The sequence below is a fragment of the Lupinus angustifolius genome, chromosome LG15, assembly GCF_001865875.1.
Source record: "Lupinus angustifolius cultivar Tanjil chromosome LG15, LupAngTanjil_v1.0, whole genome shotgun sequence".
Classification (NCBI taxonomy): Eukaryota; Viridiplantae; Streptophyta; class Magnoliopsida; order Fabales; family Fabaceae; genus Lupinus; species Lupinus angustifolius.
Genome location: NC_032023.1, coordinates 5,836,952 through 5,863,075, shown reverse-complemented (window position 1 = coordinate 5,863,075; position 26,124 = coordinate 5,836,952). Strand labels below are relative to the sequence as shown.

The window sequence follows — 26,124 nt, the reverse complement described above, 5'->3', positions numbered from 1 at the left end:
GCTTTAGTTTTCATATTCATATTGCATGATTCTTTGAAAAGCTTTCTTGCATCATTCTTGTGTTTCTTGAAAAGAAAAAGAGATAGTTCTTTATGATTGCATATTTTCAGAAACCTCATGCATGAACATTCATATTAGACTAGGAAGTCTTGTGAGTTCTTGCTTAGTTTTTAGGCTTTGATCTTTATTGTAATATTCGATTATTAAGTACTCATTCATAACTCAAAGCATTGTTAATTCAAGGATTGGGAAAATCCTAGCTGCGGTTAGGTAAGGTGTTCTTCACACAAAGACTTGGAGGTCTTGGGATAAAGAGCGATACCTTGGCTGGGGTCGAATTGCGTAAGAAAGGTTTTCTTGGGAAAGGTCAAACCAAGGGTGACGAAGTTTTTTGGGTTCCAAGAGGGGAGCGTTCAAGTTTTGTATTTGGAAGCGTGTATGTAACGTACATTGTGTTCTATAGTGAAGAAGGAAAATCTCTCAAATAAGAGGGGAGGATTGGATGTAGTTTTGCAGTGGACAGCAAAACGAATCAGGATAAAATCCCTGCGCAATCTTTTCTATCCTTTTCTCTTTTATATTTCAAGATGTTTTAATGCGAGTTTGGAGCTGATATTTTGCATGCTTGTTCCTTGCTATGTTCTTGTCAATCTTGCATAAAAGTATCTGTTATATATTTGTTTGTGTGTTGGTTAATAACTGTGCAAGTTGCTGTTCTGATCATTCTGGTTCTGTTATTGGTTAATCGATTATGAACAGTGCTTAATCAATTAACTGACATTTTTCAGTAAGTGTGTAAAAACCCAAAAAGTGGAACTTGAGCTTTGCCACACCTATTCAACCCCCATTCTAGGTGTATTCCGTCACTGATATCTAACAAGTGGTATTAGAGCTAGTACAACGTGCTAGCTCAACCGCATCTGCGTGATCCGAGAGGGACTATATATGGGCTCTAATAACCCATTTGGCGGTGATGGCGCATCCATTAACTGCCCTCCCGTATTCAGTAACGAAGGTTATGCCTATTGGAAGGTTCACATAAGAATCTATATCGAGGCAATAGACATGGACATTTGAGATTCCGTTGTCAATGATCCATACATTCCACTTCATATGGTGGATGGCGAGTCTTGTAAAATGTCATATATACTGAAAAATGTCCTAATTGTGAAATTTCAACTTAGACATCAAGTTTTGTAAAATGTCCTATATACTGAAAAATGCTTATGGTGCCAAATTCTTGCAAAGCCATATTAATCATGCTAAAATTAATGGTAAAAAATTAGTTCATACAAATAGACTAGGGATGACATTAGCTCTAAGCCAATGAACAAGCTCATCTTAGAATTGTATTATTTGTGAGAATAAAAATATTAGTAGATGAATCAGGGGTGGATTTAACATAAGGTTAAGAATAATAAATATCAGGTCTTATCTTATTGATGATAAGGAACGCTAAAACAAGAGATTCGTTTATTCCTATCCATTTATATTATCTATATTGATATATTATTGAGACTAGACTAAGAATATCACTTTTTCCCCTTCAGATGGTGGCACAAGTACGACCAGCTACAAGCCCTTTAAAATCTTGGATGAAAATTCTGCCCTTAAGGTAATGCTCCACCTTTTGATCATTGTTACCAAAGATATTACAAAGTGCCTTCAAGTAATTAGTAGGAAATTTCCCCCTTAACTGCACATAATGTTGCAATTACAAATATAGCGATCAATATCATACCATGAATGATATATTTTAGTCGCAGGTGGTGATGATGGTGGCAGCAAAGGCGGATTAATGATTCGCCTTAGGCAATGTTCTAAGGGGCTTTCTTTTCGGCATCGATAGGGACCAATGTCACCAACGCCAACACAAACATTAGAACAAGGAGGACCCATGAAGACATTGAAGACGTTTCTCTTGTGTGAGAAGGTTGTCCTTGTATGTTTCCCAAGCAAGTGTAATTATGATCTTGTTTATTTTTAAGGACTCATCATCACATTGGTAACTTAATTTTTTTCCATTATGACAAGTGGTGTGTTACATCTAATTACGTATGATGAGATACATAAATATAGATTTTATTACAGTTTGATTTTGTAACTTAACTTTTTCCCATTATGACTAGTAGTGTGTTACATCTAATTACGTGTGATGAGATGTAAAAATATAAAATTTCTTACATTTTGATTTTTTGTACATGTTATTTTAAACTTCTATTGGGCCTCATAAAATATGGTGTGTGAAATTCGTAATTATTTCTAGCTCTAGTTCTAGAGCATTATCTGGATCATTTTATAACGGTTTGGATTTGAAGTTTAATTTAACTGCCTGTATATTTTTTCAGTTTTGTTAGTAAAATTAACCTTTAAGTTCATTCTTCAATTAGAGGTATCAATAGTTAGCTAAGCATATATAAAAATATAAAAATACCTTAACATCAAATTAATTCATGAAATTTATAGGTTAGCTAAGCATATTATCATTCTTTGAAATTAGCAAATGTCAAACCCCAATCAAATTAAACTTATAGGATAGTTAAGCATATTATTATGAAATTTATAGGATAGCTAAATACTTAGGTTTCACTTAGAACTGAAGGGTCAAACCCTAATCAAAGTAATTTTAGATCAATGACCAGTGATAGAGAACTAAAATGACTTATTAGAAAAAAATTGGAACCAAAATTATTGAAGTTTTAGGAACAAAATTTGTTATATTCAAAGTAGAACAAAAGATGTTGCGGTTGTGGCTATAAATATCTTTGTCGTTTTTTAAAATAGTTGTCTCCACTGTTAAATTCTAAATATAAAAGAGATGGAATTTAATTTTCAAACGGAAATTTCTATTGTTAATGTTTAAGGGGTCTTACAATTGTGTCTTAGAAGGACACAAAGTACATAGGCATGTTTGGTATACAAACCAAATGAAATATGTTTATGCTCTTTTATGAATGTTGTTCAGCTAATAATCTTTAATTAGATGATGGTGACAACTTGCAATCATTTGTTATTGTGGTGATCTAATAACATGTGAGATAGGAAAAAGCTTAAAAGAGTGGGGAGAGTTTTGCTACCAGAGTTTGAACATAAGTGCTCTTTTTATACTTTGGTTCTATATAAGAAAAGAGGAAAGAAAAGAATATATTTTTTATCATTTGGTTCCAATATTAAATAAGAGGAAAAGAAAAAAATGCATGAGTTTCATACAAAGAATTTCCTCCCTATTATGTGAAGAAAAAGAAGAACCAAAAGAAAACCATAAAAAATTCCAAAATTTCCCATCCACCATGAATGAATTGAAAAAACAATAATTAATATGAAAAAAGATAAAATATTGTGAATTTCTTTATTTATTTGCGTTATATTTAAACTCACAAATAAATAGTAATTTTATATGCTCAAAATGAAGTAAAAAGAAAAAAAACGCAATTACATAAAATTATGAACGTGACAAATAATAAATAAATTAGAAAGACAAAATGCAAATATGAAAAATTGAGATAGTTAGAAATATAAAAGAGATTGTAAAAAATGGGTTATATTTTCTTTAGATACATTAGTGAGAAGAATATATAATTGTTAATAATTTTTCATTGAATTTTATAAATAAATTTTTTTATATTAAACTTAGTTTATATGTTGGTTACAAAATATTAATAAAAAATATTATTAAAAATAAATTATTTAGTTATGTAATTTGTAATCGTACAATTTTTTTTTATTTTCAATCATATTACACAATAAAATTATAATATCATTTTTTATTAATTTTATTTCCTTTAACTTTCTTTCATTCCACTTTGATTTCTTAACCAAACATAGTCTTAATGTTCCAAACCAACTAACTTACCTGTTTTTTTTTGTATGATCAATAATATTATTCACCCTTTTCTGAATAAGGAACTAATATTTTTTGGGTTCGTGACTGTCCCTCTCAACAATTGTCACTCATGAGAATCAACTCTTGACATTCTGCTAATATTTTTTGGGTTCGTGACTGTCCCTCTCAACAATTGTCACTCATGAGAATCAACTCTTGACATTCTGCTAATATTTTTTGGGTTCGTGACTGTCCCTCTCAACAATTGTCACTCATGAGAATCAACTCTTGACATTCTGCTAATCCTAGAGGTCTAGTGAGACCTTCTGGAGCATCATCTTAATTATCTATTTAGAGACATGTATTTTATAATTCAGCCAATCACTATTATAGGATTGAACACCATCTTACATACATAAATCCTACCTAGAGCACTAGTCACAAATGATTTAAAAGTTATAAAAATTATATGAACTGATAATCAGAAAAGGTGGCTATGGTCTAGATATGATAAAGTTGATAAGTGGTGTGGACATTATTTTGACCATTCACTCACTCAACTTTCTGCATTTTCCACCCTTGTGCGTTTTTTCTTCTTCAATCGTCCGTTTTCAAACTTTCTCCATTTTCTTTTTCAACTTTAAAGCATTAGGTGGCATGTTTTGTTGGACAGCTATAAGAGAAGTTAAATTACAATGTTGAAGAGCTAGACTCTAGTTAACATTGTTAAGGATAATCGAAATGAGCTATGTTGTAGGGGCATGCTTTGCGTGGAAAAGTTGTTAAAACATTGAGTAAGATGAAACCATATATTCTTTAAATTGGAGATTGTTGTATAGACTATTTCAATGAAGTAGAAGATTGTTCGGATGCTTGAAATAGTCTCACATTGCCTATGATTGAAATGGAGTAGACTGAGGTTGAAGTAGATTTGTGACAAATAAGCCTTATTACAACTTAGCTGGAGCAATCATCTTCTTTTGAGGATTCTGCAAAAATTAGGTGTGACCTTGCAGACATTGAATTAACTTGTTAACTCAAACCAAGTTAACATGCACATTTTATATTGATATCCTTGTTTGACAGGTAACTGTTAAGACTCTAGGATCTAGTTCCAACTCGGAGGACACCGAACTACTCATTTGCCTTTCTTGTTGCATTAGCATAGAGAAAATTTTGCTAATTGTTGGAAGGGGATCGATTAGTATTATTTGGGAACAAACTTTGATAGTGCAGCATATGAAGCTGAACAAAATAGATCAAGCAATGCAGCATATAACGCTGTAAGAAGAGTTAGTTTCCACTTCAGGAAGTTTTAAGTTAGTTGGTTAACCAAGTTATTTAGTTAGTTATGAGAGTAGCTCATTGTACACGCAACTTACTTGAATTGCATCTGTATATATACGCATACACTCTGTAATTTTCAATGGATGAAATAATCAAGGAAATCATTATCTTCTTATGCTTGAAACATCAAGATGGTATCAGAGCTTCAAAGCTATGATTCGTCTTTGATCTCAAAGCCTTTCTCTCTCGATTCTTCTTTATGAATCTCTGTTTTCTCTTTCTTAATATCTTTCACTCCCTCAAACCTGTATTTCCTTCATTCCAGTGAAAATCAAGCTTTATGTGCTGCATTGCTTGATCTGTTTTGTTGAACTTCATATGCTGCACAATCAATGATTATTGGCTAACGCAGCTTGCTTGCTGCGATTTTCTCTACCTTGTCCTAATAAGTTACTTAATGGATAATATTCTTCATAATTTTATATTCCTAAAACATTAGAGGAAACTTTTGATGTCAATTTCTTTTTAATTTGGACCCATCTTTCTGCCCTTTAATTGCAGGACTAAACACAATGTCCAATTAGATTTTGGTGAGAAACTAAAGAAGGTAAGGAAATGAGGAAAGAATGATTTTCTTGTACTTAACTATCTTTCACTGTAATAATAATGATACTCCAAAAGAAACTTTGCAATAAAATTGGAATGTTTTTATCTTCAAGATCAATACATGATCACATTGCAATCAAGAAGTTTTATATTAGATTAGAAACATATCACCAAAATGCTAAATTTATCTTTCAGACTTTCTCCTTTTCATGAAATTCAGCAGGCTGTGATGAAGCAAACAAGTACTATATTGGTTCATATAAATTTTTAACCTACACCTATCATATAGTTATCATTTATAATATTAAATAAAACACAGTTCATGACGTAGTACAGAATGTACCCATTATTTCTTCATTTTTGAACAGACTTAGTGCTTAATTTGAGATAGCATACACCTAACATCCTTACTGTTAGGTCTCTCCTTAGGGTCATCCATGGTGCAAAAACAGGCAATCTTCAAAACAAGAAGCATTTGCTCCTCATATCCATTTCCAATAAGCTTTGTATCGATTGCTCGCTTCGGATTTTCGGAGGTCATCACATTTCTCATCCACTTGGTCAAATTCATTTCATCTGTGTGCTGGAAGAATTCATCAGATGGAAGCTTTCCCATCACCAAGACACCAAGCAGAACTCCGAAGCTGTATATGTCGCACTTGTCAGTGAACTTTAGTATCTGGTGATACTCAGGTGCTATATACCCCACAGTACCAGCCACATTTGAAGTTGTGATATGTGTTTGAGCATCTGGCATCGTTTTCGCAAGTCCGAAATCTGCAATTCGAGCTTCCATATCATCATCAAGAAGAACATTTGCTGGCTTGAGATCTCTATGAATTATACGCGGACTATGGCTCAAGTGAAGGTATTCAAGGCCAGCTGCAATACCAACAGCAATCTTGTGCCTTGTCAACCAATCTAACTCCCCTTCCCCGGATTCAACTTTATTAAGCGCATCTTGTAAACTTCCATTCTTCATGTATTCATAAACAAGATAGTGACAATCAGGCCTAGACACATGAGCTAGCAGAGGCAGAAGATTGCGGTGGCGAATTTGGCCGACAGTGTTAATCTCCGATCGAATTTGTCTCATTTTCGTATGCAAAAGCTTACTATCTTCTTCAGACAACTCCGCGGCTTCCTTTGAAGGCTGAACAATTTTCTTTACGGCAATTATCTTGCCATCACTTCCTGGTAATTGAGCCTTATAAACCTCTCCACAACCACCTCTTCCAATGAGTTGAAATGAAGCCAAACCATCTTCTTTCTCCAAGAAAGCTAAGTCCTCTTTTTTCTTGATTATCAGAGGACTATAAATTGCAGGACCACCTGAACTCTTTCCACCACTTTTGAAAAAAGCTAAAGCTAACTTGAACATAAGAGAAAATATGAGCCCTGCTATAGTCCCTGCAAATGACCCTGCAACAAAACCAACAAACCACCCAGTTACTTTTCTCTTGGTTGATTTATGGCGATGTTTTTTCGCCCCCGATGGAGCCGGAGAAGGAGCAGTGATCAAGTTACTCTTGCTGAATTCTGGAGCAGGTGCAGAACCATTTCTTCTACCATTTGAGCTCTCAATGAATTTGTAACGTTTAGGAACACTATCTGAGGGCACATAACCTTCAAGAAAACCGTTCCCGGAGAAGTTAAAGTGTCTAAGATTTCTAAAGGAACGTATAGAAGGTGGAACTCTTCCTATGAAGAGGTTATCAGCAAGGTTGAGAGTTTCAAGATTTGGAAAATACTTAAGGAAGTTTAAATCTCCTGATAGAATATTGGAAGAGACATCGAGGACTCGAAGGCGAACGAGATGGGATAATTCAGATGGAACTTCACCAGAAAAGTGATTATTTCTGAGATCAAGAATCTCAAGTTTTGTACAATTAACAATCTGGGGTGGGATAAAGTCAAGTATATGATTATTTGAAAGAGAAAGTTCTCTAAGTTCTGTAAGGTTTCCTATAGAAGAAGACAGAAAACCATTGAGTTTTTTGGACTTGAAAACAAGCCTTGTTATTCTAAGGACATAACTCTCATTGTTTGAGATCCTTCTTTCACAGAAAACACCCTCTTTGTTACATGGGTGGGTTGTTATTGTTTGAAGTTGACCGTTGACTTTAAGGTCATTAAGGAGAGTGTTGAGAGAATTGAGGTCTGAAGAGTGTAGATTAAGGTTGGCATGGATGGTGAATGAAGAGAGGGAGAAGAGGAAAATGAGTGAAAAGAGAAAGAGATGATGGGTTTTGCAAGCCATTGAAGAACAAGTGTCGTGAGATTTTGTTGGTAATGGTGGATATATGACTTAGTATTGTTGCTTGAAACTTCAAAGTCCTATTTTCTTTTCTTAATTTTTATAGTCATAAACCTTGTGGAATTGGGTCCCTTTTGATTGGAATTTCTTGCAAAGGGTTAGTGCTCATATTTTCTTAAGGATTATGATATGTGAATAAAGGACACTTTTATTTTAATTTTTATGTATTTCACATTTAGGAAAAAAAATGTATACAATCTAAGAGTTTTATACACGGTTATCATTTATCATATTCATTTTCTATTATCATCAACTTTTCGAAAAAGTAATATAAATGAATATTAGTTGTGTATAAATCTTTACACTAACAATACATATATATTATTCTCTTTCACAAAAAATTGTATATTGAGTGAAAGATAAAAATAAGTGTGCAGGATATCAAATATGCTATTGACGGACTATGGCTCAAGTGAAGGTATTCAAGGCCAGCTGCAATACCAACAGCAATCTTGTGCCTTGTCAACCAATCTAACTCCCCTTCCCCGGATTCAACTTTATTAAGCGCATCTTGTAAACTTCCATTCTTCATGTATTCATAAACAAGATAGTGACAATCAGGCCTAGACACATGAGCTAGCAGAGGCAGAAGATTGCGGTGGCGAATTTGGCCGACAGTGTTAATCTCCGATCGAATTTGTCTCATTTTCGTATGCAAAAGCTTACTATCTTCTTCAGACAACTCCGCGGCTTCCTTTGAAGGCTGAACAATTTTCTTTACGGCAATTATCTTGCCATCACTTCCTGGTAATTGAGCCTTATAAACCTCTCCACAACCACCTCTTCCAATGAGTTGAAATGAAGCCAAACCATCTTCTTTCTCCAAGAAAGCTAAGTCCTCTTTTTTCTTGATTATCAGAGGACTATAAATTGCAGGACCACCTGAACTCTTTCCACCACTTTTGAAAAAAGCTAAAGCTAACTTGAACATAAGAGAAAATATGAGCCCTGCTATAGTCCCTGCAAATGACCCTGCAACAAAACCAACAAACCACCCAGTTACTTTTCTCTTGGTTGATTTATGGCGATGTTTTTTCGCCCCCGATGGAGCCGGAGAAGGAGCAGTGATCAAGTTACTCTTGCTGAATTCTGGAGCAGGTGCAGAACCATTTCTTCTACCATTTGAGCTCTCAATGAATTTGTAACGTTTAGGAACACTATCTGAGGGCACATAACCTTCAAGAAAACCGTTCCCGGAGAAGTTAAAGTGTCTAAGATTTCTAAAGGAACGTATAGAAGGTGGAACTCTTCCTATGAAGAGGTTATCAGCAAGGTTGAGAGTTTCAAGATTTGGAAAATACTTAAGGAAGTTTAAATCTCCTGATAGAATATTGGAAGAGACATCGAGGACTCGAAGGCGAACGAGATGGGATAATTCAGATGGAACTTCACCAGAAAAGTGATTATTTCTGAGATCAAGAATCTCAAGTTTTGTACAATTAACAATCTGGGGTGGGATAAAGTCAAGTATATGATTATTTGAAAGAGAAAGTTCTCTAAGTTCTGTAAGGTTTCCTATAGAAGAAGACAGAAAACCATTGAGTTTTTTGGACTTGAAAACAAGCCTTGTTATTCTAAGGACATAACTCTCATTGTTTGAGATCCTTCTTTCACAGAAAACACCCTCTTTGTTACATGGGTGGGTTGTTATTGTTTGAAGTTGACCGTTGACTTTAAGGTCATTAAGGAGAGTGTTGAGAGAATTGAGGTCTGAAGAGTGTAGATTAAGGTTGGCATGGATGGTGAATGAAGAGAGGGAGAAGAGGAAAATGAGTGAAAAGAGAAAGAGATGATGGGTTTTGCAAGCCATTGAAGAACAAGTGTCGTGAGATTTTGTTGGTAATGGTGGATATATGACTTAGTATTGTTGCTTGAAACTTCAAAGTCCTATTTTCTTTTCTTAATTTTTATAGTCATAAACCTTGTGGAATTGGGTCCCTTTTGATTGGAATTTCTTGCAAAGGGTTAGTGCTCATATTTTCTTAAGGATTATGATATGTGAATAAAGGACACTTTTATTTTAATTTTTATGTATTTCACATTTAGGAAAAAAAATGTATACAATCTAAGAGTTTTATACACGGTTATCATTTATCATATTCATTTTCTATTATCATCAACTTTTCGAAAAAGTAATATAAATGAATATTAGTTGTGTATAAATCTTTACACTAACAATACATATATATTATTCTCTTTCACAAAAAATTGTATATTGAGTGAAAGATAAAAATAAGTGTGCAGGATATCAAATATGCTATTGAAAATTTGATGTTTAAATGATGGAACTCTATTATGTTTGATTATCTTCATTTTAGCTTTTGATTAAATATTTTTGAGAACTTTTTTTATCCCCAATATTTGTTTTTTGTACTATCAAATGTATTTCTTCATTCTTTGACAAATGTTATTATTAGAAATTGAATCATTAATATTTTGGTTATTATCATTTTCGTGTATCAACATAGGTACAAAAAAAAAGAATTAGGATCAATCCTTAGATCCTAAACATTAAACAATAGAAAAATAGTACTAGTTAGAGCCTGAGCTTTATATAAAAATATGTAAATATGACCATTAGCACAAAGAGTTATGAAGTTAATACTAAGGAATTTAGGAATTTATATACTATTGTATTCAATATTTGTTATTGGTAGTTACATGGAAACTTCATATGTGGTTATTAAAGTCTAACATTACCTTGGTGACTTGGTCCCCCTTTTGATTTTTTGAGTCAACCAATGAAGTCAACAAGTCGTAGCTAATGCTAGCTGGTGGAGGGGTTGCCTCTATTTTTCTGATTTTTATGAAGTATAAGTGTGTGACTTAGATTTTGCTAATTATCTTTAGTTTTTGTTTCTTATTGGTGCTTTGCTTTCAAATGGGCGTATCAATAACGGGAACAGGACAATGAAAGCCCAAACCTAACCGTCTTCATGTTTCTTTTTCCTTTTACTTTCAGTTTTGTAAAAAAAAAAAAGATGTTATTCCTAATAAAAGTTTTGGAATAGATTTTGATATTTTGAGTTAATATTGATTGGATTATTAATTAGTTTAAATACATGCCTTTGACATACAAACAATCATTGTAAATTCAATTTACATGATTAAAACATGTGTAAAATAAATTAGTTAGTTAGTTAGAAGTTAAGTAAAATAAAATCTATTTTATTTTCTATATAATAGACTTATTAATTTCTTTGTATTCAAAATTTCAAATCCATTCAATTTACCAGTAAAATAAAATCTCTTTTATTTTCTATATAATGATTTATTAGTTAGTTAGTCAGTAGTGTAAGACATTACTAGATCCTAAGAATGATCAAAAGATTAAGAGTTTGATTATTTATAGTGATATTTGTTGAGAGGGGTATCCATACACCATGAAGGATGAAGGATACCCTTGGTAGTACAAAAAATTCATCCATTTTAATTTTATTTGAATAATTTAATCAAAGAAATGCACATTTTTTCTTTCTCTTTAATTTCTAATAAAAAGAATAAGATAAATTGCACACCCAACATTTAAAAAAAAAATAACCATGATGAATTAGCTCAAAGGTGTGTCAGTTATAATCTCAAACATTAACCCTTGGTACAAGAGAATTAAAGGAGAAAGATGATGAGAAGAGAGAAAGTAAAGTGAAAAATCATTTTCCTCTCATTTGATTCACAATAGAAATAGGGGTGAGAGAGTAAAACATTCTCAGACCCCTCTCAAGAAATTTTCTCTCCTTGTGTGGAAAGAAATTGGAATGAGGAGAGACAAAGAGAACACTATATCAAAATGACAAAAGGAAAGCTATTAAAAAAAGGGTGATACTCAAAATTTTAAATTATTATTATCTTCACCATTTAAAGAACATCTTATTTAAAATTATAACATTATTATTAATTAAAAAGTAAATATAAATTTCAATCTATTGAAAATTTTATGAATATCAGTTTGGTCCCATAAAAATTTAAAAACAAAAGACTCCTTAAATATAAATTGTGAGTCAAATTATTCATTTTTAGCATATTTTATAATACCTTATAAGAACTAATTTGACAAAAAAACTAATTTAACTCACATTTGATATATTTTGGAATCATTATGAGTTTTTAAAATTCTAAGGATCAAACTGGTGCTCATAAAATTTTTGAGGGTCATATTTACTCTTAATTAAAATAATAGTTAAGATTATAATAAATTGATGTTTATATATTTGTCTAATTAATCTAAAATAACACATCTTTACTTTTTAACCAATAATAAAAATAACATTTATTTCTTTCTCTTCTATTTATGTTAGTGTCATTTTTGTATTTCTAGAAATAATATTGTTTTTCTTTACCCACTTTCTACCTAACAACTAAACAAGAGAAAAACTCATATTTCTCTTTCTTTTCTTTAATACCAAACAATACTGGACTCCCCACTAATTCTCATAATTTTCTTTCTTTTAACTCTCTTTTTACTCATTTTCTCTCCCTCACTATCTTATCTCCAACCAAATATAACATAAAAGGATGATGTTATGCTTTTTAATCCCAGGTGTAATTGTGAGGAAACTCATTGATTGAAAGTCTATAGTGAATTTTATTGGGAACAAGCGAGCAATCAAATAGTAAAAGAGTATAGAAAAAATATAATAACACAAGGGATTTGGTAACGAGGTTCAGTCAATTGTGTATACGTCATCGGGAGCGTTGAGATACTACCACTATGTATTATTAGAGAATAATGATTAGTGTTTGACTATTATTTTCCTTGTTACGTTAGGTTTATATAACACAAATATATACATCTCTACCACAACCCCTTTATATTAGTCTAAACTCATAACTTGTATTGTTGTTATCTAGAGATATGAGTCATTGCACAACAATCTCCACCTTGGCGAATACCATCAATCTCCATCTTCCGCCATTGAGTTGGAGGCGCTTCATAGTCTATAATCAATGAATGTTCATCAAGCTCAGGCAATGCCTGAACTTGTCAACGGTAACCGACATGGTTAACATATCACCTGCATTTTCTGAAGTGTGAACCTTTTGAAATAATATCTATCCACAAGCTACCAACTTTCTGATCTTGTAAAATCTCACATCAATATGTTTGATTCTAGCATGATACATCTCGTTCTTTGCAAAAGAAGATAACACTCTGACTGCCACAATGCAGCGTAACTTCATCTTGCTAAATGCCTAATTTATTTACCAGCCCCATAAACCATAGAGCTTCCTTAGAAGCTTCACCAGTTGTCATGTATTCTCTTTCAGATGTGGACATAGCAACAAAAGACTGAATTGATGATCTCAACATAATTGGTCCACCGACAAGGGTGAAGACAAACCCCGTTGTGGACCTTCTATCATCCAAGTCTCCTACATAGTCTGAATCAATATAACCAATAACTGAAGGTTTATTATGTTGACTGCCAAATATGATACCGAGATCCATAGTCCCTTTCAAATATCTGAAAATTCATTTGACTGCTTCCCAATGTTGCTTCCCTGGTTTTAACATATACTTGCATACTTGGCTAACTGCTTGTGCCAAGTCCGATCTAGTACAAACCACAGCATGCATCAAGCAACCCACTACACTAACATATGGAACCATTGACATGTACTTCTTATCTTCATCTGTCTTCGGACATTGATATAGGGAAAACTTGAAGTGATTTGCCAATGGAGTGCTTACTACTTTAGCATTGCTCATATCAAATCATTCTAAGATATTTTTAACATAGCTTTGTTGGGAGAGCCATAGTTTTTAGCTCTTCTATCCCTATGAATCTCCATCCCAAGAATCTTCCTAGCAGCCCCTCTATCTTTCATGTCAAACTCCTTACCTAGCATGACTTTCAACTCATTGGTATCACTCAAATGATTAGCAACAATCAAGATAACACCAATATAAAGTATAATAAAAGTAAAAGAACCATCATCAAGGCTTCTCACATAAACACAACAATCATACTCACAACGCTTGTAACTAAGCCTCAACATATAAGTGCTAAATCACTTGTACTACTATTTGGGAGACTACTTCAACCCATATAGAGACTTCTTCAACTTGCAAACCAAGTGACTCTGTCCAGCTACATTGAACCCTTCTGGTTGTGTCATGTAAATTTTATCCTCTAATTCACCATGGAGAAAGACATTCTTCACATCCATATATTCTAAGTGCATACCCCAACTGGCTACCAAGGCAAGCACTACCCTAATAGAAGTGTGTCTCACCAGTGGGGAGAAAATCTCATTGTAGTCGATCTCTTTATGATGTGAATGCCATTTTGCTACAAGACGAGCCTTGAACTTTCCCCCTTCTTTTTCTGATACTGCTGACTTCCTCTTGTACACCCAACTACACGCTTGTCTGGGGAAATATGACAAGTTCCCAAGTTTGGTTCTTTTGTAAAGACTCCATTTCCTCCATCATGACACTCATCTATTGTTTTTCTCCTGACTATTTATAGCCTCTTGAAAGCTACATGGATATCCTAAACTGATAAGGAGAGCAAATGAAGCCATATCTCTTTGGAGGTTTGATAGAACGTCTATCTCTATCTCTGGCAAGTAGATACTTGTGCACACCTGAACTCTCCGTCTGAGAAACATCATGTTCTTGATTTGAACTAATGCATGGTTCCTTGCCTTTATTCACCTAAACCGTGTCATTGCTCACTGGAATCATATTTTATTCCAAGGTCTCTCTATTTCGCCTAGGAACCTTTGTCAAAACTGACTGTTTCAACATAAAATCTTCATTAAACACTACATCTCTTGTCAACACCACTTTCTAGAAATTGGATCCCAGGACTTGAACCCATTCACACCTTTGGTATATCCAATGAAGATACACCTCTTTGACTTAGGATCAAATTTAGATCCTTCATCACTAGGTACATGTACATAAGCAGGACAACCAAATATGCGTAACATATTATAATTGACTAGGTTATCTATCCATACTTCTTCTGCAACTTTACCACCCAATGAAGCCCTTGGTGATCTATTAATGACATAACATGTCATATTAAGTGTCTCTACCCAAAATCCTTTGGAAAGTCCAACATTCAGTCTTATATACATGGTCTTCTCTGTAAGAGTTCTATTCATCCTCTCTGCAACACCATTCTGCTGAGTAGTCTTCTTCACTAAAAAATGCCTCTAAATTCCATGTTCCTCACAAAATTTCTGAAACCATGAGTCTTTGTACTCCATACTATTGTCTGACCTAAGGTATTCGATTTTTCTATTAGTATGATTTTCTACCTTTGTCTTCCAAACCTTGAACTTGGCAAAGACTTCTAACTTATGCTTAAGAAAATATACCTAGACCTTGCGAGAAAAGTCATCAATGAAGGTAAAAAAAAATACCTCGAACCTCCTAAGAATGGTTCATGAGTGGTTCCCCATACATTAGTATGGACATAGTCTAAAATGCCCTAAGTCCTGTGTTGGCCAACCATGAAACTAACTCGTGTCTATTTTTTAAGCACATAATACTTGCACAAATCTAGTTTGAATTTGATGAATCCCCTCAACAGTCCTCTTTTTTCATAGTTATATCATACCAGACACATTAATTTGAACCAAATGCATGTGCCATAATTTTGTAGTATCATGGTCTAAATCTACTGAAATATCTCCAGTCACTCCAACAACTCCACCTACAACTGTTCTCCCTAACAACTTGTAAGTGTTCCCAAAAGTCATCTTACCCTTCATCATAGTCATAGCACCTTTGCATACTCTAAGAATATCACTATCCACATCAACTCTATAGCTAAGTCCTTTGGCCTGCAATGTCCTTAGAGAAATCAAATTCTTCTTAAAATCTGGTATGTGCCTAACCTCACACAATGTCTTCCCTATACCATCATCCATCACAATTCTAATTTCTCTCATGCTAATAATTTCATATGCTTTATTATTTCCTAGATACACGAAACCAAAATTTCCTGCCATGTATGTGGTGAACCATTCTTTGTTTGGCGTCATGTCGCGGGAACAACCAGTGTCAAGTATCCACTCATATGCACTATGGTTTGATGATACATATAGTAGATCAACTTCACTATTGTAACCAGAGTCACCTTTATGTGCAATATTTATAGATGTAGATACTCCATCTTTCCCCCACTAACTTGCTAGGACTCTATTCATTGAGACAATCCCTTTTGTAATGTCCGATCTATTTGCACTTAAAGCACTCTATTGGTGTTCTACCCCTAAAATTTATTCTTTTACCTTTGGCATAACCTCTTCTGTCTTGTCTCCTCCCACACGCTTGGATCCCTTTCATATACAGGCCATCACCTTGAGATATTCTCCTACATTATGTCCTCTTTGAGTGTGAGACAAAGACGCAGATGTGATCTCATCTAGTTTGATTAAGTCTTTATCGTACGTCAATATTGTCACCAAGTGTTCATAGGAATTTGGCAAAGAACAGAGTAATATTATTGTTTTATCCTCATCATCAACCTTCACATCAAGTTTCTACAAGTCATTGATCAGTTGATTAAAATTGTTGAGACGTTGTTGTAAATCAGCACCTTCCTGCATCTTCAGGCCATATAGTCTTTGTTCTAAATACAGCTTATTTGTTAGATACTTGAATATGAACTGCTTCTCTAATGTCTCTCATACATCTCTCTGTTGGTGACGTCAAATCAATAACATGATACATCACCTCATCTGATAGACAGAAACATATGGTTCTCGTAGCCTTCTCCTTCAATTCTTCACAATCTAGTTGGTCCATCCCATCTGGTTTATTCTCATGCAACACCTTTGATAGACCTTGTTGAGCCAACACATCTTTAACCCTCCTTTGCCACAATCTAAAATTACCATTTCTATCGAACTTCTCCACCTCGAATTTGGCACATGGGTTAAGAGTCATTTGATATCAATTGTTGGAAACAAACAAGCAAACAAATAATAAAAGAGTATAGAGAAAAGATAATAACACAAGGGATTTGGTAATGAGGTTCGACCATTTGTGCCTAAGCCCCCAGAAGCATTGAGAGGCTACACTATGTATTATTAATTAGAGAATAAGATTTGTGTTTGATTATTCTTCTCCTTGTTACATTAGGTTTACATAACATAAATATATATTCATCTACTTCAATCCATTTACATCAGTCCAAACTCATAACTTGTATTACTGATATCTAGAAATATGAGTCTTTCCATAACAAATTTAATTTGGAATGATAGTTCAACGTTTATCATATAGAACTTCTACTTTAGATTTTATTGTTAATAAAAGTAGACCAATTTTTTATTATGTATTAACTATCCAATAATATATATTAAACAAATATGTGTCAGAGCCTCACAGGAATTCAGCCTTTTAAAATAATTGTATAAATTAGTTTTGTAAGAATAATTTCTTTATTAATACTAGTGTGTTGACCACAATCACTTTGTGTTTGTCAATTCACATTTTTATTTTACGTTTGGGAAAAAAAGTTGAAAAAAATGTATATATATATATATATATGCACACATATTAACTTTGCATACTAACATGACGCTGATTCAATAATATAACGCTCCACTAAATATTCAAAAAGATTAAAAGATTAAGGTTTCATTCTTAAGAATGAAATTTATTGAGAAATATATAATCACATACTACCAAAATGGATTAGTTCATTACTTAATGTTAATAATATTCTTGATAGTACAAAAAAAAATATTAACTTTACATTATATAATCAAATCATTGTGTAATTTCTGCATTAATTAGCAATGAGAATTCCACAAATTTATAGAAAAATTCTAACTTATTCAGATGGATGGATTAGATTCTAAATTCATCCTTGGTCAAATTGTCATGTCTCACTATCAAGTCATATTTGCGTGTTTCATAATCCTATGAATATGGTGATCTTTAAAATTTCTTGCTATTAACTGTTTTAAGAATATGATTTAAAACAAAAAAAAAACATTGAAAATTACAATTTAAAATATTTAAACTAGTGACCACTTTTAAATACCAATTATATTTTAAGTCCATAAATGATATTTATAAAACAATTATTAGCCTTCTCTTTTTTTAATTATGTCATGTTTTATTTACTATAAATTATTAGTTGGTCCCGCACCACTATATCACCCCTAATCCAGATGATAATAATCTACAGATAACATAATTGTGGTTAAAGAGTGAGAGAAATACAATAAAAAAGTGATCAATTTATCATGTGATAAAATTACCGTTAACAAGAACCACAAAAGACAACTCAAATAGTAATTAGTAATTTCTAATGGTTCACACATCTAGAAACTGAATGTTTGGAGATAGTACAATTATCAGGTTGTTATAATGGACATGGATACTTTGAAATAATATAAAATAATAATTTATATTTGCTATAATTTTTTTCCAATGACTTGAGACATTAATAAAAATATGAGATCATCGTTCCGTTATAATATGGTAAGAACTCATTATTAAAAAGTATTGTTATTTGTATTTTAAATGTTTGACAATTTCTTTGATAAAAAATAAAAGTTGTATAATAACTCTTACACAAATTTTATCTTTATTTATAATATTTTTTTCTCTATTTTTCATATTTTGTATCATTTATTATACATATACAATAAATCATCTTCAAAATCAAACAGCGACCAAGTTTGAAATGAATTTTTTAGCTTTGCCAAAATCGAAGAGGAACTTCAGGATATTTTTCATCAAGTCCAAAGCACAAACTTTAATGAGAAATAAGCTAAGTTTGTGTTATGGACTTTTTCTAACTTTGTTTTTTGGAAAATTAGAGTATCCCCATTATCACAAACTAATACTTTTTATTGGTAAAAAAGTTCTCCCCTTCGGTGTCATTAGAGTGTAATATTTATACATTATTATTGTAAATATTTATATATAATTATTACATCATTCATTTGTATTACTTTGTTTGAAGAGTCAATGATAAATAAATATGAATGTTGAATAATGTAGTTGTAATATATAAAACTCATACCCTATTATTTGATTTTTTTTCTCTTGTGATAATTATTATAGAAATGGTAATACTTTCAAGTTTCATCTCAATTTATTCATGAATTTTCCCAACCCTTATCTTTTGTGTTTCTCTTTTTCTTTTCTGATTGTGACTGCCACTGCATTCATTTTTATAAGAATTAAAAAGCAAGTATGAATGATATTATAATAAACTAAAGTAGATGCATACAAAACATGTATGACCATAAATCATTATTGTAATATCAAAGTTTTACAACAGTTTCCTAGCAAGGAACTCAGTGGCCCAAACATAACATACACCAAAATATCTGAGAAATCATCCACAAGATGACACAAAACATTCAAAGCAACATTTCATATAAATATAAGTCAAGTAGAAATAATGAATAATGCCATAATGTATAACATGATCAGTGCTTTAAACTCCCATCAGCTCATATTTTCCTGCAATTGTGTAAACACGACCTAACCTCAACTGCAACCGTGATTGCAATTTAAAACACCGAAGACGAGACACACGTCTAGCTTACTCCACACAGCAGCGGTACATAAAATATCTCTCCATTGGTCTACCACATTCAGCACAAACAACCTTTTCAGGTATTCCCCCAGTGCTCCCAGGAAGTATAAGCCTATTGCAATGATGAGGAGTATGAAGCTGGTTCAGGTAATCCTTCAGTGCTGGAACCAAACCATCTCTCTCAATATTATCTTTCCACTTATCAAAATCTCTAAAACTTGTTAAAGCAGTGTCACCTTTAGCCCTAGCCATCTCACCTGCACCTCTGCAGAAAATAGCCCACCCTTGATCACTACCATCAAAGCTAAGTACAGTCATTACTTCACTCATGATTTGGTCATTTTCAACAGTTCTACCATATTGCAACTTTGAGTATAGCATGCTTTCTAATCTTGCCCAAAAGAACCAAATTGATGTGACATTAGGCCAATAGTAACTGAACTTTCTTGTGGCAAAGGTGTTGATCATTTTCTGCATCCTCTCTTTGGCATTGCTCTTTCCCACATAAACCATCTCCAATTCAAAGCTGCCAGCTTTTGCAACATTCATTGCTGTGGTTGTGAATGTTTGAATCCATTCAATATCTTCACCTCCATAAAGGCATATGAATTTACCTTCTGCCATCTGTAACAAGGAAATAGAAACTTTGTGTCAATGTGAAATTTGAAAAAATTTTCAATACCCTTTATACTTCAAAAATGCACATCTATCTTTAACAATTTTAGGCTAATAGTTAACCTCTAATAAAGATAAATCTAATTCAATAAATATATAATGAACTTATGTGATTTAGTAGGTCTAGCATGAAATGCACCAAATAATAAAAATGTGTGTTGCTAGCATTTCTCTTTAAATTTTATGTCAGATTTTTCACTTATACAAAATTTAAGAACGTTTTTATATATTTAAATGTGATACTTATTGTTACATATTCTAAATTTTTGTAATTGTAAAAATCAAAATTAGTTAAGTTCAATATATAAAGATTATATTCTTACCCATTCCAAAACCATAGGATCAATGCCATCAACAAGAAGTTCAAGGCTCCAAAGCTCTTGCTTCCACAAGGATTCTTCTTTCTCACGTGTGAATGGAAATGCCAAATTTCCCCAAATCCATATCATATGAAGAGCATTTGGAGAGGACAATCTTCCTTGTGGATCAAGGGCAACTACAATGGCTTTCTTTGTGAAATTCCACACTTCTTTGATATACTTAGTCACTGAAGGTTCAATGATGAATGGGTCATGGACACTGTACCATGCCATCAATGATTGCAAATACTCAAACTTCTCTCTATTCACATCGTTCCATGTTGCTTTGTCCACTATTGGGATCCATACCATTTCATAGGGTGTCTCACCCCTAGATTGTGCATCTTTGTACAAGTTGTCTAGTATCATAATCTCTTCTTGTGAAAGATCTAAATCTGATATGAGGAGTAACACATTTTTCCTCCTTAGCACCTCAAGATTAGCCTGCTTGTCAAATAAGTAATTAAATGGTTTAAACGGATAAGATAAGAAATGTTCTTTTATAATATTTTAGGCATTCATTTATGATTGGAGATAAACATTGAGGAAATGCATGAATCAAAGTAGAGAAAATAATAAAAATAAATGTTGTCTCAAATGTTATCAAAATATGTTATACAAGTAGTATAAATGGTAGTAATATATAGAGTAAACATATATATCCTAGTCCCTTGAAATGTGTGTACCAATTTGGTTTATCAAAAATTGAAAAACCCAAAATATTAAATGTGAGTCAAATTAATCTTTTTTAATATTTTTATGACCCTTGATCTTGATAGGAGACTATTTTAACTCTGCATTTGTCATCTCTGAGTACTAGTTTGGATTTTTGTTTTTTTCCGGTTAAAAAATGTTGCACACATAAAATTTATATGGATGAAATTGGGTGTTTACTCTAATATATATTCACAGAACATGTTCACCACAGTTAAAACCAAACCTTTGATTTAGTAGTTCCTTGTATAAGTGGGGGAAGATCATCCTTAGCATATATCAGTGCTTTGAGAATTTTCATGTTATCTACATGGACCAACTCGAAAAGATGTATCAGATTATGGAAGGCCTCCATATGCCTCTTCCCATCTGCATCAGGTTAAAGATGTAATTGTCAAAAATATGATTCATTCTTGATCAAAATTTACCCTACACTTTCTGAAACTATCTTAAGATACAAAACCAAAGTGAATATGTTATGATTGGACAAGGAACACAAAAATGCTTTAAGTGTGTTCACCTATGTATATATAGCACTGAGCCAGTTGGTTCTTGAGGTGCTCATATATGCTATTGACTTTGTGAGCCAAACTGGTTAATTCCCATGCCTCTGTGGCAGATGCAATGGACCTGCAATTAATTATCACATTAAATGTCACTATGGAGTTGATTCAATATGTTGCGTGTATGGAAAAATGCAGCCGATATATCTGCAATTACATCGACCGCATCCTTCCTTACACACAACATAACTACAATAGCAAATTAAAACCTGGAGCTACTATACTTACTCATTTCTCATGCCTATGAGACTTTCAATTTGAGATGCACAAGCCACAACACTTCTAATGACCCAATAAGCAGCAATAGGAATATGAGTACTGGCAACAGACATAGGAGGTGTGTCCTCTGAGATATATTGAGAGGGTAACTCCTTGAATTCAACAATGCATATTGTCACATCCATAGCCACCTTCACAAGCTTGTTGAGTGCATCAAATTGTGGTCTCAAGGAAGTTGAATTCTCCACAATATCAGGCAATTGCTTAAGAAGAGACACAGACTTGGCAAGTGTATTTTCAGCACTCATCTGAACAACAAGCCAAAACTCTCCAAAAATAACAGCAAATGCTGCTAGGGTTAGCACAACCTTTGCATGCCATGAATAGTTAGATAAATAATTCAGTAACACCATGGTTGATGCATGTGCATCTCCTCCTCCAGAACACTTGCATGATAGCTGCCAATAATGTCATGAACTACTGTTCTTAATAACTTTTCAAGATATCATTTTGTTTTAGAATAATCATTTGGTGAGTAAATAGTACGTGCAAAGAATTTCCAAATGACAGAACTAAAAACTGTAGTTATAAATACTCAGTATAAAAAGCAAAGTGCTTTTTATTATATGTTAATACTTGGAATTTCATTATTTGAATAACATAGTTCAAAAAATTAAATTTATTTGCATTTCTTACTTATTTTTATCTTTAATAAATACAACTATATATACAAAATGCAAAGGCATAACAAATATTGCATGTCCCATATTTTGATATTAAAAAGCAAAGTGTAGTGTTTGAGTTGTGTGTCGGAAATTTTCCTAAACTTTGTGCACTTTACATGACTTGCATCAGTGTCGTCAGAGATTAGTATTCTATGGAAAAGCAAAATAACGAAAATAATCTTTTTTTCAACAGCCATATACATATATGCGTTAACTTTAAGGAATATAGTGACAACAATGATAACAGTAACTTTTATAAAAGTTAGCAAAAGTTTCATAACAACCTCGCATGAAATTTTTTGTATGATAAAAGCCAGCGAGTCAAGCATGTCAAAATCAGCTAAAACAGCAGCAGTTTCCAATGTGTCTTGTTCTCTTTTTTCCTGCAAAATAGAACACCACCAATTTTTAATTATATATATATATGATACATTCTAGGTATTATTATTTAACTTGTCCTAATGTCATGCTAGTAAAGTAGCAATACAATTAATAAGGCGTTGATTTAATAGTGTTAGGCCTTGCTAGCAAATGACACTTAATGGGAGGGGCAACCATACACTCCAAAAAAGATTAGTTATTTACCCAATAGGTAAAAGAATACTATTAATAGTAACAAAAAAAAAATAGCAAGGTAAGAATATACATAAAGTTTGATAAACGTAACGTGTGCATGCATTCTATACATGACAAATATAACAAAAACATGAAAATGTCTTACATGATGACCCTCAACGGCGCGAGCAATGACTTGAATCAAGATTTCATCTAAGATTTGGATAATGGGTTTGACATCAACTTCACGGCCATCAGGGGCATGTGTGGCTTGAACTTGCTTCATCATGGCACTATCATCAGATGTAGAAAACAAGCGTCGCTCCCTCTTTTGCTTCATAATGGGACGAAGGTGGCTAGCCATGTTACTAATATGGCTTCAGATATAAGATATCTGTTTTTGGGTTTGAGTAAGTGACTATATTTGTAACATAACTAGGATTTATATAATGAGCAGAAGTGGAATAAAGCCTTATTGAACATGTACCTTACTTGTAGGAGGGTGTAATATAAAAGCTAAAGCAGTTATGGTCCTATTAGGATAAGGATACACATGGCTTAACTATGTAATGTGGCCCCTTACACTTAATTTTTTAATTGTACATTTTAACTCAATAAAAATTCTTTCTTTCTTCCCCAAATGTTACTCCTAAATATTTAACATTTGGGAAAGACTGAATTAAATTTCTAAACTCATAATTAAAGAATCCAATTATCTATTAATTATGTTCGGCTTAAATATTTATATAAGATATTAGTTTATTAATGTAAGACCTTGTTATATCTTTAGGATGACTAAAATGTCAAAGAATTAATTTTTTTAAGCGATATTTGTTGAAAGCATTCCGAAAGAAATTAATTTCTGACCAAAACAGTAAGAAAATAACTGTAATAGTGTAAAAAAGAAAGATAAATGCAAACAACTTTTCTTACCCTAACCATAGTAACATTAGTTAAAACATTGGTTTAAGCATTGAACATGCCACAAGGTGAGATTTGTCATTCACTAGCATCAGAATGTCCATGTCATCAGGTTTACTTCAGTTATTGATCTGCACCTACCTACCAAGAATATTTTGATGATAAGTTTGAGAGAGTTAAATAATAAAAAAGGAAAAGTTGAGTGAGTATTTCTAATTATTGACTAGTTGTAAAGGGCCATATTAAGATGATTTATAATGTGGGATAAAACAGATACCTTGATTGGTTGTGCAAATATAGTTACCCTAATATTATAATATATTCCACAAAAAAAGGAATTAAATAAAGAAAGCAGCTAGGGTAGAAAGAAAGTTCAAAGTTTTTACAAGTAAATAAATTATTACTTTAACTAGTATTATTGTTTACTTGGAAGGGAGAATTGGGTGATATGGTAAATAATGGGCTATACACACAGGATTTTGTACCTACATTGTTACATTAGACAATCAACTTCTAACAGTTTCTTATATTATTGTTTTTTTTTTGTGCCAGAAAAAATAAAAAAAAGTTGTACAAAAAAAATATCCATATGTTTTTTAAATTGTAAGAATATCATTCATTATTCATATATAATAAATATTGATTCTTTAGTAAAATTACCAAATAATATATATACCGTGCAAATTTTTTAACTAATAATATATGGATATTAAACACCTATTACATCCTATGCAATTCTTGTCATTATTAAAATAATTGATCTTAATGGAAATAGTTGTGAGCTTCTATAGTTTCACATGAATCAAGGAAAATAATTAATATTGTAATCATTAAAATTGTAAATATTTTTTTTTGGCAAAAGGGTGGCAGCATGCCCAAACTAAATTAAATGATGATTATAAGGAATACAAAAGACCAAAGAGCCAAGAAAAAACACAAGTTAAAAGTTCTTAAACCTATAACTAGGCAAACCAGTCCTATTCCTAGCAATTTCTTACACCAGAAAATCAGGAGGAGTATCCCACCAAGTATCAGCCTTAGATAAAACTCCAAAAGCCGCCAATTTATCAGCACAAACATTCCCTTCCCTGAAAATATGTGATACGCGAAAGTTCATTTGTGAAATAATGGCACAACATTTTTTCCAGTTGTTAGCAAGCTTCCATGGGACCGAATGTTTTCCTTTGAACATATCCACAACCAAAGAAAAATCACATTCAAGCCAAATATAATTCCAACCCTTCCTGTGAGCTATCCGAATAGCAAAAATTGCAACCAGAAGCTTTGCATTAAAGGAATTTTGTATGGTAAAGTAAGCTGCAAAACAGCCCTGCATAGCACCTGAGTTATCACGAAAAACACCACCACCTCCTGCATGGCCAGGGGTACCATGAGCTGTCCCATCAGTGTTGATTTTTGTCCAACCAGGTCTGGGAGGGAACCAAATTACCTCAGTGATTCTTGGAGCTTTGCTCAGGTGACACTGAACATTTAAAGATCGCAAAATATAAAATTCCTACAGGTGAGGATTAGCACATAAGGAAGAGGTATTTCCACAGAGGGCAGAGTCATTTTTTATTATGGAAATGGCTTGATGATGTCTAACTCTTTGGCTATCGAATCTCATCATATTTCTGCAAAACCATATTGTTGATATGGTGTTTACCATGCAAGAAACTATTGTTTCTGTAAGCTGAGGGCTCCAATGCTTGGGATAGAAGGCAACAAGCTTTCCATTGAAGATCTGTTGAGGTGGATCCCAGTCAAATTATCTAGCTAGTCCCAAAGGAAAGAGGCAAAAATGACAGGAGAAGAAGAGATGATTAGAAGACTCCCCT

At 32.8% G+C, this 26,124-nt stretch overlaps 3 protein-coding genes across 3 annotated transcripts; all 3 read right to left on the bottom strand.

The window, feature by feature from the left end:
* Positions 5,842–8,055, bottom strand: LOC109328583 (leucine-rich repeat receptor-like serine/threonine/tyrosine-protein kinase SOBIR1). Its single transcript, XM_019562110.1, has one exon. It carries the CDS (start codon positions 7,974–7,976, stop codon positions 6,087–6,089), a length of 1,890 nt encoding a protein of 629 aa, XP_019417655.1. The 5' UTR covers positions 7,977–8,055; the 3' UTR covers positions 5,842–6,086.
* Positions 8,267–9,924, bottom strand: LOC109327673 (leucine-rich repeat receptor-like serine/threonine/tyrosine-protein kinase SOBIR1). Its single transcript, XM_019560838.1, has 2 exons — positions 8,436–9,924; positions 8,267–8,286 (listed from the first exon to the last, which is right to left on the bottom strand). Exons 1-2 carry the CDS (start codon positions 9,841–9,843, stop codon positions 8,267–8,269), a joined length of 1,428 nt encoding a protein of 475 aa, XP_019416383.1. The 5' UTR covers positions 9,844–9,924.
* On the bottom strand, positions 19,242–23,790 carry LOC109328661 (protein SIEVE ELEMENT OCCLUSION B-like). The gene is made up of 7 exons (XM_019562232.1): positions 23,532–23,790; positions 23,095–23,193; positions 22,095–22,543; positions 21,824–21,933; positions 21,530–21,672; positions 20,554–21,033; positions 19,242–20,179 (listed from the first exon to the last, which is right to left on the bottom strand). The coding sequence occupies exons 1-7, from the start codon at positions 23,727–23,729 to the stop codon at positions 19,562–19,564; spliced, it is 2,097 nt and encodes a 698-aa protein (XP_019417777.1). The 5' UTR covers positions 23,730–23,790; the 3' UTR covers positions 19,242–19,561.

Coding starts and splice junctions, on each gene's coding strand:
- LOC109328583 (XM_019562110.1), bottom strand. CDS start 7,976: ATGGCTTGCAAAACCCATCATCTCTTTCTCTTTTCACTCATTTTCCTC.
- LOC109327673 (XM_019560838.1), bottom strand. CDS start 9,843: ATGGCTTGCAAAACCCATCATCTCTTTCTCTTTTCACTCATTTTCCTC. Junction 8,287..8,435: donor ATACCTTCACTTGAGCCATA/GTCCGTCAATAG, acceptor TTTTTCGAAAAG/TTGATGATAATAGAAAATGA.
- LOC109328661 (XM_019562232.1), bottom strand. CDS start 23,729: ATGGCTAGCCACCTTCGTCCCATTATGAAGCAAAAGAGGGAGCGACGC. Junction 23,194..23,531: donor GCGCCGTTGAGGGTCATCAT/GTAAGACATTTT, acceptor TCTATTTTGCAG/GAAAAAAGAGAACAAGACAC. Junction 20,180..20,553: donor ATCCTATGGTTTTGGAATGG/GTAAGAATATAA, acceptor TCCTTGTTACAG/ATGGCAGAAGGTAAATTCAT.